Below are 18,375 nucleotides of genomic sequence, written 5' to 3'. Positions count from 1 at the left end.
GTGGGGAGATCCCCGAGGAGATGTGTGATGTGGGGAGATCCCTGAGATGTGCGATGTGGGGAGATACCCGAGGTGATATGGGGCGATCCCTGAGGACATGTGCGATGTGGGGAGATCCCTGAGGACATGTGCGATGTGGAGAGATCCCTGAGGACATGTGCGATGTGGAGAGATCCCGGAGGAGATGTGCGATGTGGAGAGATCCCAGAGGACATGTGCGATGTGGAGAGATCCCTGAGGACATGTGCGATGTGGAGAGATCCCTGAGGACATGTGCGATGTGGAGAGATCCCTGAGGACATGTGCGATGTGGAGAGATCCCTGAGGACATGTGCGATGTGGAGAGATCCCTGAGGACATGTGCGATGTGGAGAGATCCCTGAGGACATGTGCGATGTGGAGAGATCCCTGAGGACATGTGCGATCTGGAGAGATCCCTGAGGACATGTGCGATGTGGAGAGATCCTGGAGGACATGTGCGATGTGGAGAGATCCCTGAGGACATGTGCGATGTGGAGAGATCCCTGAGGTGATGTGGGGAGATCCCCGAGGAGATGTGTGATGTGGGGAGATCCCTGAGATGTGCGATGTGGGGAGATCCCCGAGGTGATATGGGGCGATCCCTGAGGACATGTGCGATGTGGGGAGATCCCTGAGGACATGTGCGATGTGGAGAGATCCCTGAGGACATGTGCGATGTGGAGAGATCCCGGAGATGTGCGATGTGGAGAGATCCCGGAGGACATGTGCGATGTGGAGAGATCCCTGAGGACATGTGCGATGTGGAGAGATCCCTGAGGACATGTGCGATGTGGAGAGATCCCTGAGGACATGTGCGATGTGGAGAGATCCCTGAGGACATGTGCGATGTGGAGAGATCCCTGAGGACATGTGCGATCTGGAGAGATCCCTGAGGACATGTGCGATGTGGAGAGATCCTGGAGGACATGTGCGATGTGGAGAGATCCCTGAGGACATGTGCGATGTGGAGAGATCCCTGAGGACATGTGCGATGTGGAGAGATCCCTGAGGTGATGTGGGGAGATCCCCGAGGAGATGTGTGATGTGGGGAGATCCCTGAGATGTGCGATGTGGGGAGATCCCCGAGGTGATATGGGGCGATCCCTGAGGACATGTGCGATGTGGGGAGATCCCTGAGGACATGTGCGATGTGGAGAGATCCCTGAGGACATGTGCGATGTGGAGAGATCCCTGAGGACATGTGCGATGTGGAGAGATCCCTGAGGACATGTGCGATGTGGAGAGATCCCTGAGGACATGTGCGATGTGGAGAGATCCCTGAGGACATGTGCGATGTGGAGAGATCCCTGAGGACATGTGCGATGTGGAGAGATCCCTGAGGACATGTGCGATGTGGAGAGATCCCTGAGGACATGTGCGATGTGGAGAGATCCCTGAGGTGATGTGGGGAGATCCCCGAGGAGATGTGCGATGTGGGGAGATCCCTGAGATGTGCGATGTGGGGAGATCCCCGAGGTGATATGGGGCGATCCCTGAGGACATGTGCGATGTGGGGAGATCCCCGAGGACATGTGCGATGTGGGGAGATCCCCAAGGACATGTGCGATGTGGGGAGATCAATGAGATGTGTCATGTGGACAGATTCCTAAGGAGATGTGTGATTTATAGGGATCTCTGTGATGTGGATAGGTCACTAAGAGGATCTGAGTTATGTGAAGGGATCCCTGAGGAGATGAGTGATGTGAAGGGATCTCTCAGGAGATGTGTCATGGGAAGGGATCTCTGTAATGATCTGAATGATGTGGATAGGTCACTGAGAGGATCTTAGTTAAGTGAATGGATCCCTGAGCCAGAACTGATGACTTAACCCCTTAAAGTGCATTGATATTAACCCCATGCAGTTCTCTAGTATAATTCCTTATAATCGCCACCAGCACGGAGAAGATCCTTCCTGTATAGATAGAATATTGCAGGAGAGCGGTGACCAAGTGTCGTCCGGGATCACATCACGTAGCTTATATGTTACTTGACTCCCACGTCTACATGCAGTGACCCCCCACAGCGCCCCCTGTGGTAAAGCCATCACGTTTTATTACGACAATATAAATGCTATGTTTATTTGTTAAATAAAAAATAAAAGAAGCGGCTATAGCGACCTTCCAGAACCTTCCACACACTGATGTCATATAGGAGCAGTCGTTAATATATAAATATAACTACTGCTATAAAAAAGCTCATCTAGTTGCAAAACTACAATTCCCAGCATGCCCGGACAGCCGATGGCTGTCCGGGCATGCTGGGAGTTGTAGTTTTGCAACATCTGGAGGGCCGCAGTTTGAAGACCACTGATTTAGATAACTTTTATAAGAAAAGATAGAATAAAACCACAATGAGATGCACATTACAGAGCGCCCCCTTCAGGTTATGTAACAGTACAGCAGCGGCTGGAGGCAGGACTGTAGAAGAGCTGGGGGGGCTGTACTGTTGGTCAGTCACGTGGGTGGTCACCCGTCATTCCTGGACATAGAGGGTCGGAGTTCTTTTAGATGCTTCATGGTAAAGGACAAGTCCAAGACATCACTGGAGACCAATCCCCATATATGTAACAGCAGCGGAGGCTACCGCCATATACTAATCCCCATATATGTAACAGCAGCGGAGGCTACCGCCATATACTAATCCCCATATATGTAACAGCAGCGGAGGCTACCACCATATACTAATCCCCATATATGTAACAGCAGCGGAGGCTACCGCCATATACTAATCCCCATATATGTAACAGCAGCGGAGGCTACCGCCATATCCTACAGTGTGTGTTGGCTCAGAGTCCGGCTCTCAGGGTCATCCCCAGCCCTGGACCTGTACAGTCCTTTACTGGCCTCCGAGGACCGGGTGCTGGATTTAACATATCTCAATAGATTCAGGACAGCGGCCGGTGTCACCCCGGGGATACGAACAGCAGCGCCAATCTATGGAAAATACAGAAAATATTATATTATAGTAGTTATATTCTTGTATATAGGAGGCAGTATTATAGTAGTTATATTCTTGTATATAGGAGCAGTATTATAGTAGTTATATTCTTGTATATAGGAGCAGTATTATAGTAGTTATATTCTTGTATATAGGAGGTAGTATTATAGTAGTTATATTCTTGTATATAGGAACAGTATTATAGTAGTTATATTCTTGTATATAGGAGGCAGTATTATAGTAGTTATATTCTTGTATATAGGAGCAGTATTATAGTAGTTATATTCTTGTATATAGGAGGCAGTATTATAGTAGTTATATTCTTGTATATAGGAGGCAGTATTATAGTAGTTATATTCTTGTATATAGGAGGCAGTATTATAGTAGTTATATTCTTGTATATAGGAGCAGTATTATAGTAGTTATATTCTTGTATATAGGAGGCAGTATTATAGTAGTTCTATTCTTGTATATAGGAGGCAGTATTATAGTAGTTCTATTCTTGTATATAGGAGGCAGTATTATAGTAGTTCTATTCTTGTATATAGGAGGCAGTATTATAGTAGTTCTATTCTTGTATATAGGAGGCAGTATTATAGTAGTTCTATTCTTGTATATAGGAGGCAGTATTATAGTAGTTCTATTCTTGTATATAGGAGCAGTATTATAGTAGTTCTATTCTTGTATATAGGAGCAGTATTATAGTAGTTCTATTCTTGTATATAGGAGCAGTATTATAGTAGTTCTATTCTTGTATACAGGAGCAGTATTATAGTAGTTCTATTCTTGTATATAGGAGCAGTATTATAGTAGTTATATTCTTGTATATAGGAGGCAGTATTATAGTAGTTATATTCTTGTATATAGGAGGCAGTATTATAGTAGTTATATTCTTGTATATAGGAGGCAGTATTATAGTAGATATATTCTTGTATATAGGAGACAGTATTATAGAAGTTATATTCTTGTATATAGGAGACAGTATTATAGAAGTTATATTCTTGTATATAGGAGGCAGTATTATAGTAGTTATATTCTTGTATATAGGAGCAGTATTATAGTAGATATATTCTTGTATATAGGAGGCAGTATTATAGTAGTTATATTCTTGTATATAGGAGCAGTATTATAGTAGTTATATTCTTGTATATAGGAGCAGTATTATAGTAGTTATATTCTTGTATATAGGAGCAGTATTATAGTAGTTATATTCTTGTATATAGGAGCAGTATTATAGTAGTTATATTCTTGTGTATAGGGGCAGTATTATAGTACTTATTTTCTTGTATTTAGGAGAAGTATTATAGTAGTTATATTCTTGTATATAGGAGCAGTATTATAGTAGTTATATTCTTGTGTATAGGGGCAGTATTATAGTAGTTATATTCTTGTATATAGGAGGCAGTATTATAGTAGTTATATCCTTGTATATAGGGGCAGTATTATAGTAGTTATATTCTTGTGTATAGGGGCAGTATTATAGTAGTTATTTTCTTGTATTTAGGAGAAGTATTATAGTAGTTATATTCTTGTATATAGGAGCAGTATTATAGTAGTTATATTCTTGTATATAGGAGCAGTATTATAGTACTTATTTTCTTGTATTTAGGAGAAGTATTATAGTAGTTATATTCTTGTATATAGGGGCAGTATTATAGCGGTTATATTTTTGTATTATAGCCCAGCATATATAAATCATACCGTCTCAGGGCGACTCAGCGATAGTTTCTCCCGGACTTCGTTTGATAAAGCGACATCGAGGCTCATGTAGTCCAGGTTCTCCGGTAATATTAAAGACTCATCTCTCTGCACTTCAGCGATCTCTTTCTGCTGGAATGTGACGTACAATTCATACGAAGCTGAAACATAAAATCCGATATGTCTTCTTGAATACTGAGTACATCCCGGGGAAGAGACACTTAGATTTCTGTCTGTCCAGAGAAGATTACCGATACTTTAATTTAGCAATTTACTGTATGGGATCATACGGTAAATGTTATATTTTAACATTTCCACATGTGGCAATATACCAAATGTTTTTTTTTTTTATACATTTGGTTTTTTTAAATGTTCATTTATTTCTATGGTAAAAGGGGACAAATCAATATTTTTTTTTTTGCATTGAAAAGGGTCCGATGCGTCCAAACTTCACTGTCACGGACTGTGTTTCCCAACCAGGGTGCCTCCAGATGTTGCAAAACGAGAACTCCCATCATGCCCGGGCAGCCTTTGGCTGTCCAGGCATGCTGGGAGTTCTCGTTTTGCAACAGCTGGAGGCACCCTGGTTGGGATACACTGCTCGAGGGGTTAAAAATATCCGGAGTAGGAACAAAGTATATTAAAAAGTGGTAGAACTAACATTAAAGGGGTACTCCGGTGGAAATCATCATTATTATTATTTTTTAAATAAACTGGTGCCAGAAAGTTAAACAGATTTGTAAATTACTTCTATTAAATTTTTTTAATCCTTCCAGTACTTATTAGCTGCAGAATACTACATAGGAAATTATTTTCTTTTTGGAACACAGGGCTCTCTGCTGACATCATGATCACAGTGCTCTCTGCTGACATCTCTGTCCATTTTAGGAACTGTCCAGGGCAGCATATGTTTGCTATGGGGATTTTCTCCTACTTTGGACAGTTCTTGAAATGGACAGAGATGTCAGCAGAGAGCACTGTGTTCCAAAAAAAAAATTATAATTTCCTCTGTAGTTTTCATCATCTAATAAGTACTGGAAGGATTAAGATTTTTTTTAATAGAAGTAATTTACAAATCTGTTTAACTTTCTGGCACCAGTTGATTAAAAAAAGAAAAAAAGTTTTCCACCGGAGTACCCCTTTAACAAAACATTGTTTAAAGCAGAACCGTAACTCTGTCGGCAGGACACCTGTTTAAATCTCCTGGTAACTTCCTATCCCAAGACTTGGCTAAGACTAAGGAGATCAGGGAACAGATTTCCAGAAGTCCTTTAGACTTACATGGGACTTCTGGGAAATCCGTATCCTAATCACTTTAGCGCCAGGAAAGACTCTGGCTACAAAGTTGCCAGGAGATTTAAACAGGTGTCCTGCCGCCGGACCAACATCGGGGCTATGCTTTAGAAGAACACAACAAAAACCCAGCACATTGGCAGAACCTCCCTCGACCGACTGGATTTACCTTCTATCTTTAAGCGTTGAGCTATATCGCGCCTTTCACAAAATCTCTGCAGGGGCTCCGGGAACAGCCTGGAGAGGGTCTGGACCTCCACCCCTTCATAGCGCAGCATTTCCACACCACTAGAAGTATAGGCGATTACAATGTGTTAGACATCCCTGAGGCCCTACATAGTCATAGGCTTCATGTCCTGACCATGTATTCTGCTCACATCCTGGACACAGGCTCATACTGTATGAATACTTAGTGTGTGTATATATTTTTTTTAATTTTTTTATATATGAATATATATTTATATTTATTTATTAATATATTTATATATGAAATATATAATAATTAATAAAAAAATATATATATATAATTTTTTATCATTATAAATTTTTTTCATATATAAATATATAATATACATTAATATATATTTATATATGGAAAAAAATTATGATAAAAAATTATATATAATTTTTTTATCGTTATTATGATAATATAAATATATATTTATATATGAAAAAAATTATAATAATGATAAAAAAAATATATAAAATTTTTTATCATAATTTTTTTCCATATATAAATATATATTAATGTATATTATATATTTATATATGAAAAAAATTAATATATATATATATATGTGAATATAATGCAGTGTTGCCCAACCAGGGTTCTTCCATCTGTTGTAAAACTACAACTTCCAGCATGCCCGGACGGCCAAAGGCTTAAAGGGGTACTCCAGTTTTAATTTTATTTTTTTTAATCAACTGCTGCCAGAAAGTTAAACAGATTTGTAAATTACTTCTATTAAAAAAATCTTAATCCTTCCAGTACTTATTAGCTGCTGTATGCTTCAGAGGAAATTATTTTCTTTTTGAATTTCTTTTTTTGTCTTGTCCACGGTGCTCTCTGCTGACACCTCTGTCCGTGTCAGGAACTGTCCAGAGCAGCATAGGTTTGCTATGGGGATTTTCTCCTGCCCTGGACAGTTCCTGATACGGGCATCAGGTGTCAGCAGAGAGCACTGTGGACAAGACAAAAAAGAAATTAAAAAAGAAAAGAACTTCCTCTGTAGCATACAGCTGCTAAAAAGTACTGGAAGTGTAAAGATTTTTTTAATTGAAGTCATTTACAAATCTGTTTAATTTTCTGGCACCAGTTGATTTAAAAAAATAAAAAATGTATAAATTATTATTAATAATAATAATAAATATATATAAAAAATAATTATATATATATATATATATATATATATATATATATATATATATATATATATAAATAATATATATATATTTGAATAATAATAATAATATATAAATATATATAAAAATAATAATAATAATAATAATAATAATAATATATGTTTTCCACAGGAGCACCCCTTTAATGGTGAACTTGCTTAGTTATCTAGTTATACTATGTGGTGGCATTCAGTAGTCCCAGGAAAGCTGGGGGAATACCCGTGTGATGACGGCCATACTGGTTGTCACTCAGCTTTCTCAGAAACTGCTGAGAATAATGGGACACATGGAAATGACTCAAAGACTTGGGGATTTTTTGTTTTATTTTTGGGGATGATCTGTATTGGGTCATGTGACACCGAATCCCTGTCCTGAGCTTGTCAATCTAAGCCAGCGTTTCCCAACAAGCGGTCTCCAGTTGTTGAAAACTACAACTCCCAGCATGCCAAGATTGTCAATCCCTAAAGCAGTGTTTCCCAACCAGAGTGCCTCCAGCTGTTGCAAAACTACAACTCCCAGCATGCCCAGACAGCCTTCGGCTGTCCGGGCATGTTGGGAGTTGTAGTTTTGCAACAGCTGGAGGCACCCTGGTTGGGAAAAGCTGGAGTAAGAGAGGAGTTAATCTATTTGGCACAAACCAAATTCGTTGGCGAAAAGTTGTGCTTAGATCAACGTTTCCCAACCAAGGTGCCGTCAACTGTTGCAAAACTACAATTCCCAGCCTTCAAATGTCCGGGCATGCTGGGAGTTGTAGTTTTGCAACAGCTGGAGGCACCGTGGTTGGGCCACACTGCTCTTAGTGCTGTTGAGTTCTACTTGCTAAATCACAAGATGGCGACTTGTACTGCGCGGCGTACCTGAGGGTGCTCACCCGGGCGCTGCTGATGTGCGCCTCCGGAATCAGCTGCTGCCACTTGGCAGACGGAAGCTGGAGGGAGCGGAGAGCAGAGAGCCCGTCCTCCAGAGCCTTTTTGGTGGCACGCGCCCGCTCGTACCTCTCCTGAGACACGCAGCCCGCCTCTTCATAGCCTGAAAAGGCAAAAACGTAAAGATTACGATCGGACATTCAAAGTGCGGCCAATCCAAAATACCAAGACGATAACCCCTTATGGTCCCGCATCTATAGAGACAGGAGGATTGTAAGAAAAATTTACTAATTTTCTAATATAGTTTGTGCTCAATTCAAGATAAAATATCTGCTTGCTGTCAGTGAATGGATGAGCATTCTTGTTTAAAGTGTACCTACATTAAAAAAAAAAAAAAAATTATATAAATTAAAAATAATTAAAAAAACTTAAAATATCAGAGACATGCCAAAAGTTCTGATTGGTCGGGGTCTCAGTGTCCCCACCGATTAGGAGAACGAGCAGATGAGTGTTATCCATCCTCCGGCCCCAGTTTATGAGATGGCGGCAAGCCGCACAGTGAAGCATGCTGCTGCGGGCTTCTCCCCGCTCATGCTCCTGATCAGTAGGGGTCCCAGAATTGAGACCTCGACCAATCAGAACGTTTGATATATGTCTTTTGTCTCTCTAGTGCAGGGTTTCCCAACCAGGGTGCCTCCAGATGTTGCAAAACTACAACTCTCAGCATGCCCGGACAGCCTTTGGCTGTCCGGGCATGCTGGGAGTTGTAGTTTTGCAACAGCTAGAAGCACCTTGCTTGGGAAACACTGCTCTAGTGTTTCTAAATGACAGGTACACTAAATCTAGAGCCTTAAGACACTGCATAGTCCTAATCCTTCTAATAGACGATAGTTTGCTACAATTGTATCACGTTTATTAAAAGGGGTACTCCGGTGGAAATTTTTAATAAAATTTTTAATTTTAAATTAAATTAATTTTTAATGAACTGGTGCCAGAAAGTTAAACAGATTTGTAAATTACTTAGATTTAAAAATATTAATCCTTTCAGTACCTAATAGCAGCTGTATGCTACAGAGGAAATTATTTTCTTTTTGAATTTCTTTTTGTCTTGTCCACAGTGCTCTCTGCTGACACCTCTGTCTGTGTCAGGAACTGTCCAGAGCAGCATAGGTTTGCTATGGGGATTTTCTCCTGCTCTGGACAGTTTCTGACACGGGCATCAGGTGTCAGCAGAGAGCACTGTGGACAAGACAAAAAAGAAATTCAAAAATAATAGAATTTCCTCTGTAGTATACAGCTGCTAATAAGTACTGGAAGGGTAAAGATTTTTTAATAGAAGTAATTTACAAATCTGTTTAACTTTCTGGCACCAGTAAAAAAAAAAAAAAAAAAAGTTTTCCACCGGAGTACCCCTTTAAACACTTTGTTGATTCCAGAGCAGTGTTTCTCAACCGGTGTGCCTCCAGCGTTACAAACCTACAACTCCCAGCATATACCTGGACAGCCAGACGATCGTTTGCTACAAGTGTATCAAGTTTAGAAAATCCTCTGACTCCAGAGCGGTGTTTCCCAACTGGTGTGCCTCCAGCTGTTGCAAAACTGTAGTTTTGCAACAGCCGGAAGCATGCAGGTTGGGAAACACTGTTGTAGATCATTGTTTCCCATCCTATGGCTCTCCAGCTGTTGCAAAACTACAACTCCCATCATATGGGAGTGGAAGTTTTGCAACAGATGATACATTTCACCTGCACTGACAAGTTTAGGATAGATTAGTGCTGCTGATGTCTTTAGTTCACATAGGATTGCATTAGATCAGGACGTTACCATTCACTGACAGCAAGCAGAAATGGTTAAAGGGGTTATCCAGGAAAATGGATATCAACTGGCTATCAACTGGCTCCAGAAAATTAAACAGATTTGTAAATTACTTCTATTAAAAAATCTTAATCCTTTCAGTACTTATGAGCTGCTGAAGTTGAGTTGTTCTTTTCTGTCTAAGTGCTCTCTGATGACACCTGTCTCGGGAACTTTCCAGAGTAGAAGCAAATCCCCATAGCAAACCTCTTCTACTCTGTGCAGTTCCCGAGACAAGCAGAGATGTCAGCAGAGAGCACTGTTGTTTGACAGAAACAAACAACTCAACTTCAGCAGCTGATAATTATTGCAAGGATTAAGATTTTTTAATAGAAGTCATTTACAAATCTGTTTAACTTTCTGGAGCCAGTTATTTGAAGTTATCCTTTAAATCATTTGGGATTCTTCATGGGAAGGGTATCACATTCCGTCTCCTCACCCCTTAGCGAGAGTCGCGCATCCGCGTTGTCCGGTCTTAGAGTCATGCGGTACTCAGCGCGGCTGGTGAACATGCGGTACGGTTCTCGAGTGCCTTGCGTGGTCAGGTCATCAATAAGGACGCCGATGTATCCCTCTGTGCGGCTCACGGTGAAGGCCGGACGACCCTTAGACCTGAGAGCCGCGTTTATTCCTGCAATGATTCCCTGGAAAGACACAATATAGAAATACACTTATTCTGAAATCAAGATTTCATACAAACAGGTTAGGTTTATAGTCCCCTGATGAACCCTGAGGGGTGGAAACATGTTGGGACAGTTGTGTTGGCTAACAGGAACTATGGGGGCTACTAAGCTGTACTATTGTTGTAAATACTTTATGCTGCATATGGTTGTATCTTTAGATACTGGAATATCTCTTTATGGTAGGGTCACACATACCGCATCCGAAGTGTAATTCCTGCGGCGTATTTCAGCTTTGTACATTTCATCAGGAGGATTGATGCTAGTTTGCATGTATCTCTCCCATAGAGAGATAAAAAAACAACAGGATGCGCTCCATAGTGTAATACCTTAGGATAAACGGTAACGCTGAATGTGAACTACCAAGGCTAGATGTACTCTGACCAAGGACAACAATGGGGTAGGGTGTATATAGTGGTAGGTCTCTGCAGCCACTCCACACCAATAAACAGCATAAAGCCAAGATAACTCCTCTACAAACAGCTGGATCAATCAGGCGCTGAGACCAAAAGGTGGGATAAGGGAATTTTATTACCCACAATGCAACGCGTTTCGCAGAAAATCCGCTTTTTCAGGCATCCTGCGGAGGCCAAGGTAGGATGAGGGAATTTTATTACCCACAATGCAACCCGCTTCGCGGGAAATCCGCTTCCTCAGGCATCCTGCGGAGGCCAAGGTAGGATGAGGGAATTTTATTACCCACAATGCAACGCGTTTCGTGGAAAATCTGCTTCCTCAGGCATCCTGCGGAGACCAAGGTAGGATGAGGGAATTTTATTACCCACAATGCAACGCGTTTCGCGGGAAATCCGCTTCCTCAGGCATCCTGCGGAGACCAAGGTAGGATGAGGGAATTTTATTACCCACAATGCAACGCGTTTCGTGGAAAATCCGCTTCCTCGGGCATCCTGCGGAGACCAAGGTAGGATGAGGGAATTTTATTACCCACAATGCAACGCGTTTTGTGGAAAATCTGCTTCCTCAGGCATCCTGCGGAGACCAAGGTAGGATGAGGGAATTTTATTACCCACAATGCAACGCGTTTTGTGGAAAATCTGCTTCCTCAGGCATCCTGCGGAGACCAAGGTAGGATGAGGGAATTTTATTACCCACAATGCAACGCGTTTCGTGGAAAATCCGCTTCCTCAGGCATCCTGCGGATGCCTGAGGAAGCGGATTTTCCACGAAACGCGTTGCATTGTGGGTAATAAAATTCCCTCATCCTACCTTGGTCTCAGCACTTGATTGATCCAGCTGCTTTCTCCCATAGAGATACATGGAGTGGGCGTGTCAACTAGCGCTCCGTGCGGGGGTTGGTGTGCTCCATTCCTGGGGAGAGCACTGTGCACCAGCAGTCGGACCCCCGCGATCAGACACTAACCTCTATAATTTGGATAGGAATATGTTGTCCTGAACCACAGTACTCCTTTAAAAAAAAAAGGAGTAGTCCTGTGGAAAACTTTATTTTATTTTTTTAAATTAACCTGTGCCAGAAAGTTAAACAGATTTGAAAATGACTTCTATTAAAAATTCTTAATCCTTCCAGTACTTATTAGCGGCTGTATACTACAGAGGAAATTCTGTTCTTTTGGGATTTCTTTTCTGTCACGAACACAGTGCTCTCTGCTGACACCTCTGTCTGTGTCAGGAACTGTCCAGAGCAGGAGAGGTTTTTTTTTTATGGTGATTTTTTTCTCCTACTCTGGACAGTTCCTGACATGGACAGAGGTGTCAGCAGAGAGCACTGTGGTTGTGACAGAAAAGAAATCCAAAAAGTAAAGAATTTCCTCTGTAGTATACAGCAGCTAATAAGTACTGGAAGGATTAAGATTTATTTTTTTTAACAGAAGTAATTTACAAATCTGTTTAACTTTCTGGCACCAGTTGATTTAAAAAAATAAATAAATAAAAGTTTTCAACCGGAGTACCCCTTTACATTTCTGGAGCAATGTTTTTGTAATGTCATGCACCTCCCCCTAAGGCTTTGTTCACACACTGTTTTTTTTTTTTTTTTTCTGTAATTTTTCCCAAAAATGGTGAAATATTTTACCACAATTGTGCAAATAAGGCCTGAAGTGTGAACTGACCCAAACGCACGTATGAGTGGGTTCACCTGAGTGACCTCCAGCACCCTAATTAGATGACCAGGTGCAGGGATGAGACTCCACCCCCTCTCTCTGCAAAGCCAGAGGATTCATGGTTCGCTTGAGCAGTATAAATCCAGGGGTCTTATTCCACGTGGGCTGCGTATCCAAACCTTCCCCGCGTATGGTAAAGAGGATGAGGTCTTTTCGAAAGCTTGGGAGGAGGTATGTCATAAGAGTGCAATGACTTTTATCCAGCTGATTGTTGATCTTAACACAAGGACCTTGGATGCCCTGTCGGGTGAAATTGATTTAGCCATGAAGCAGATACAGGAGATAACATCATCGAAGGAATATGATACATTCCTGAAAGAAATGGAGGAATCCTTTGTGCTCTGGGAAAAACAGATCCAATCCCAAAAGTCGAGTAAGTTCCAACGAGATGTGAATGATTACCAGAACCAAAAAGGTGTATAAGTGGAAATTTCATACTAGAACCAGGAGTGAATCTGTCTCTTCACGGGCCTCTCGGGATACAGTCTCAGACACTTCATCTATTGCATCCACATCATCACGGGTCCAACCACACAGAAGCAAAAAGAACACCTCCTCCGGGTCATCCTCTCGCAGACGATACGAACGAAATACTCATCATGATAATCAGCGACATTCCATGAAGGTAATAAATTTATCTGATCGGGTGTTGTCGGAGGCTCAAATGGTGGTCCTAAATCATGGTTTATCCTTTTCCCCTACTACCAGCGTTGATAGGTTTGAGGCTCTTAAAGACGTACAGCTCTTTGCACGAAAACTGATTTTTAAAAAGATGTTCCATAACTCCACCTCTGCCTCTATTTGTGACACGCGTGATGAACTACTTGCACTTCAAGCTCTTGAGGACTTATCGGGTGAAAATGAAATACAGAATGATGACTGGTTCCCCACGCAACTGTATCCTAGATCAAGTAAGTTCCCTCTGTTGGCTACTTACCCTAATGTAGATACTTTTGTACAATTGGTTTCAAAGGACATTGAAAAGCTATCATTTACAGCTCCTTTCAATAATTATTCTCATGATGAGAGACAGGCCATTCAAGAGTTAAAAGATATGAAGGATATCACAATTAAACCCTCCGATAAGGGGGGTAACATTGTGCTGTGGCCTGTCAAACTATATGAAAAAGAAGTGTTCAAACAACTGAAAGACACATCATGCTATAAACGGCTGACATATAACCCTCTTTCCAAATTTCAGGCTGAGTTACGGCAAATTTTGAATCAAGCGAAAGATGAGGACATCATCACCTCTAAACAATACGATTCTCTGTGGATTGACAACCCGATGATTGCCACCTTCTATTTACTGCCAAAGATTCATAAGCATGCCACTACACCACCAGGTAGGCCCATCGTGTCAGGATGTAACAATTTTTGTGATAGAATCTGCAAATTAATAGACCATGTATTAAGAAAAATTGTTGAAACATTACCGTCCTATCTCAGGGATACGACGGATGTTTTGAGGCGAATGGAACACATCCATATGGACAGCGATATGCTTATTGTAACATGCGATGTAGAGTCACTCTATACTTCTATTCATCACGTTGATGGTCTAAGAGCAGTTCAAGCTTTCTTGATGATGTCTGAAGTGGATGATAATCTGAGTAGGTTCATCACAGATCTTCTTAGTTTTACCCTGACACATAACTTCTTTATTTTTAAAGAAGTTTTTTATCTTCAATTGCGGGGGACCGCTATGGGCGCGGCTTGCGCCCCAGCTTATGCCAATCTCTTTTTGGGATTTTGGGAGCGGTCTATTTTCCTCACCGAATCCCCTGAATTCATCGATCGAGTACAATTGTGGGCACGTTATATCGATGATATAATTTTTATCTGGAAAGGAAGTGTGGCAGAATTGGAAACTTTCATCCAGATCTTGAATAATAATAGTCTTAACATAAAACTGACTCACAAGGCAGGCCGTAGTAATATGGATTTCCTTGATGTCTCTTTCAGTGTGGACGACCAGGGATATGTCCAATCCAATCTGTTTCGAAAACCAACCGCAACCAATTCTCTGCTGCATGCACAATCAGCACATCCACCGAGCCTAATTAAAGGTATACCTATTGGTCAATTCCTGAGGTTGAGAAGAGTATGTTCCACTGAAGCTGATTTTGAGAAATGTGCCCTTGATCTGTTTAACAGATTCAGAGAACGAGGCTATCAGGAACAATGGCTCAGGAGAGCATATTTGAGAGCGAAGCACACCAAGAGAGATGCCCTTTTGCAACCGAAGCCTCGCGAGAAACGGGATAACCAGGTGAGACTTATTTCTAGGTACCATGCACAAGTCCCTGAGTTTCGGAATATTCTATCTAAATACTGGGAGGTTCTCCTGGTAGATCCAATTCTCAAGCTATACTTACCTCCAAGACCATCAATCACCTTCCGATGGTCACCGAACTTACGGGACATGTTGGTCCAAAGTCATCACCGAGCCATAGTTCAGAAACCTGCTTTTGAGAGACCTAAACCCAGATGGGGATGTGCCCCCTGTGGAAAATGCAAGGCCTGTGTCAATATTTGCACTGATACTGTATTTCCTAATTCAAATGGCTCAAGCATTTTTACCATTACCCACAGGATTTCATGCGATACCATAGGGGTGGTATATCATGCAACATGCCCCTGTGGCCTCATATACATGGGGATGACGACTAGAGAGCTTCGAAGACGTACACGAGAACACGTACTTGGTATTTTGGCAGCCAAAGAAGAAATGGATACCACAAAACTAACAACAATTCCACGGCATTTTAAACAATATCATGATAGTGACCCACACGGATTCTCGGTAAGAGGGATTGATCGTATCTTTATTGGTACTAGAGGTGGTGATTGGAAAATACAGCTTGCCCGCATGGAGACTAGATGGATATATAAGTTGAAAACTTTGCGCCCCGATGGCCTTAATGATCATGCTAGCTTTGCGCCATTTCTGTAGCTAGGCATATTTATAAGTTGACTCCGTTTCGTTTTGTGTCTAGTCTACTCCTTGATTGGAGTTTTTTTATTGTCTTTTGATTTTAATATTATTTTAATCTTATTCATCTCTTTTTCCCTTCCTTTCTTTTCTATTCTCTTTACCCTTAGGATGTTTTGTCTTGTGGTCTGAGGGGCTGAATACTTCTGTGTGGATGGCCATACCGTTACCTCTTGTTGCTCACCAGTGACTGAGACTTGAATGAATAAGCAATTTTTAATTCCTGCCATACACCTGGGAGATTTATAATGTATTAATAGATCATGATTATTATTAACTTAAAATTGGTCACTCTATTTATATTAATTATATAGTGATTTTACTATCACATGATTGTACACATTTATTTAATTATTGAATTTCTTTTATGGATTATTCTGATTTGGTAGTCGTTTCACTTTATCGATTTAGATGCACTCATATCATGGTTTTTATTTTTAATTTTTAAATATATGATGTTTCTTTTGACGCACTATAATATGAATTTTTGCATAGTTCATTACTGCACATTATCAACTGTCTTATATATACCCTCACAGGGGCCACATATATATATATATTTATTTACATATAAATATATTCCTATTTTATTTTACATACTGTTTATATATAATCTCTCCACAGTAATGATGTATATTGATCTTTATTCTAATCACTTTGATGGTTTGTATTTGTGGGTTTACATATGTTTCTATGAGCTGTGTTTTTATTTATTTATTTTTCACGGGACTAATATTATATTTACTACTATTATCCTATTTGGTAAGTATATACTTTCATCGATTTTGCACTATTATCACGTTTGGTTTTTTGCACATTGAGCACCTTCCACCGATTTTTTCACTTACTGGTGATGCTTTCTCTTTCCTTTTTCTTATTACTATTAATTTATTATCTATTTACTTGTTATCACTATTCTTTTATTTACATCGTTTGGCTACATTAGTCATGTGACTACTATCATGTGACCGTATTAGCTATCGACATTATAGTGATCTCTTCCCTGGTAATATGGCTGGCGCCGACAACGATCGCGTGAGTTGTGCACATCACGTGATCGGCTGACTCATTTGTCATCGAGCTGTAGTGGGATCTCATGGGTATGATGCGCCATGGGACGCTGTGGTGCATCGGTCATGTGATCTCGGCTCGATGACGTGTGGGTCAGGTGATCGGGAGCCGGACCGGATGTGGCGCTGGAGGAAGTGACGTCACCCGCCGAGACAGCGGGCACCAGCGCCACATGCGGTATCTGTCCTATCACTTAGGTTGTCGGAACTGATGCGCATCTACAAGTAGGCAATTTTGTAATACACCCATCACCATTGGCTGTAATAGCTGCCCCTCAACCTTACCCTAACCAATTATGTTTGGAGGACCACTATAAATAGGGACGCTCTTTAGCACTAGACACGCCCCCTGACGAAGCCCATACGCGAAACGCGCGTTGGGGTACAGGAAGTGATCCCCCTTACTGGTGTATGGCAGGTATTTGTTACTTTATGCTGTCTTTCATGCTCTCCTCTTTGTTATTATATAATGCTGCTGACTGACCTCTGAACAGGGCTAGGTGCTACACAATTAGTTACTTGCACTTTACTCATAGCCCCTTTGAGGACATATACCAGCCTTATACACTCATTATATGTATGTTTTATTATTTATTTCTACTATTTATGGGCATGTTGCAATTTGACATCTGTGGACTGTATCCCTGCCGTCCGTACTGTCTACCATTGTGGATTCAGTATCACTACCTCTTTCTGTAGCTTTCATCTGTATAGTACCTTGTATTTTATGTATGATTTTATAATGCACTTGAATAAAGTTTATTCACTATTTTTGTATCCAAATCAGTATACTGGTATCTTCTTTTTTTGGTGTAGTTTGATTCATGGTAAATGTAGGATGCATTAGGAAATCATGTCAACGATTGAATTGCAATCAGTACGGAGCCAAACCGCATGCCTGCAACATCACTTAAAACAGGTAAGCACAAGGCATACACAAGAACCTCTACATTATTCTTTAATAATAACCAGCGCTGCTCTATATAAGCAAATATTTTAAAAAAATATTCCCGGAGTGCTTCTTAAAAACCATTGTGTAGTCTGTGTAATGCAGGATGGGACGGGATGATTTTTGTCACTGATGATCCGGTACAGGCCTACCCCCCCCCCCCCTCACCCTGCTTTATACCTGTGCTGCCGCCTCTTCATACCCAGTGGTGCCATTGATCTGTCCGGCCAAAAAGAGTCTTTGCACTAGAAATGTCTCCAGCGAGGAGCGAAGTTGTCGAGGGTCTAGGAAGTCGTACTGCACTCCGTAACCTGTGACCGTGACACAGAGGGGTCAGAGTTTACCACTAGAACACAGGTAACACTAAAATACACTATACAGCGGTCCCTCAAGTTACAATATTAATCGTCCCAGGACGACCATTGTATGTTGAAACGATTGTGTGTTGAGCCCATAACTCTATGGAAACCTGG

General features: G+C 41.1%; 2 protein-coding genes across 3 annotated transcripts in view; one reads left to right on the top strand and one right to left on the bottom strand.

Moving 5' to 3' along the window:
* Positions 1-2,765: 2,765 nt before the first annotated feature.
* The window catches only part of MTO1 (mitochondrial tRNA translation optimization 1), a 27,247-nt gene continuing 11,637 nt past the window's right edge, over positions 2,766-18,375 (bottom strand). The window contains exons 8-13 of the mRNA XM_056534659.1: positions 18,083-18,213; positions 10,510-10,714; positions 8,208-8,379; positions 6,119-6,237; positions 4,660-4,817; positions 2,766-2,954 (exon numbers count right to left, since the gene is read on the bottom strand). Coding sequence (XP_056390634.1) covers positions 2,790-2,954; positions 4,660-4,817; positions 6,119-6,237; positions 8,208-8,379; positions 10,510-10,714; positions 18,083-18,213 — 950 coding nt within the window. The 3' untranslated portion in view covers positions 2,766-2,789. The remainder of the gene's footprint in view (positions 2,955-4,659; positions 4,818-6,118; positions 6,238-8,207; positions 8,380-10,509; positions 10,715-18,082; positions 18,214-18,375) is intronic.
* LOC130284378 (uncharacterized) lies at positions 13,380-16,397 on the top strand. 2 transcript variants are annotated; one of them, XM_056534660.1, is made up of 3 exons: positions 13,380-13,513; positions 13,597-13,799; positions 14,090-16,397. In XM_056534660.1, the coding sequence occupies exons 2-3, from the start codon at positions 13,704-13,706 to the stop codon at positions 15,842-15,844; spliced, it is 1,851 nt and encodes a 616-aa protein (XP_056390635.1). In that variant the 5' UTR covers positions 13,380-13,513; positions 13,597-13,703; the 3' UTR covers positions 15,845-16,397. The 2 variants fall into 2 exon arrangements, with proteins under 2 accessions (XP_056390635.1, XP_056390636.1); XM_056534661.1 differs by having other exon boundaries at positions 13,415-13,799; positions 14,090-14,234; positions 15,994-16,397.

Source organism: Hyla sarda, chromosome 8, assembly GCF_029499605.1.
Source record: "Hyla sarda isolate aHylSar1 chromosome 8, aHylSar1.hap1, whole genome shotgun sequence".
NCBI lineage: Eukaryota > Metazoa > Chordata > Amphibia > Anura > Hylidae > Hyla > Hyla sarda.
This window is presented reverse-complemented; position numbering and strand designations above follow the sequence as displayed.

What these genes read in the sequence shown, in the direction of transcription:
- LOC130284378 (XM_056534660.1), top strand. Translation starts at nt 13,704, where the DNA reads ATGAACTACTTGCACTTCAAGCTCTTGAGGACTTATCGGGTGAAAATG. An exon ending in GCAACTGTATCCTAGATCAA is followed by an intron (nt 13,800 to 14,089) that starts GTAAGTTCCCTC and finishes TCCAAATTTCAG; the next exon opens with GCTGAGTTACGGCAAATTTT.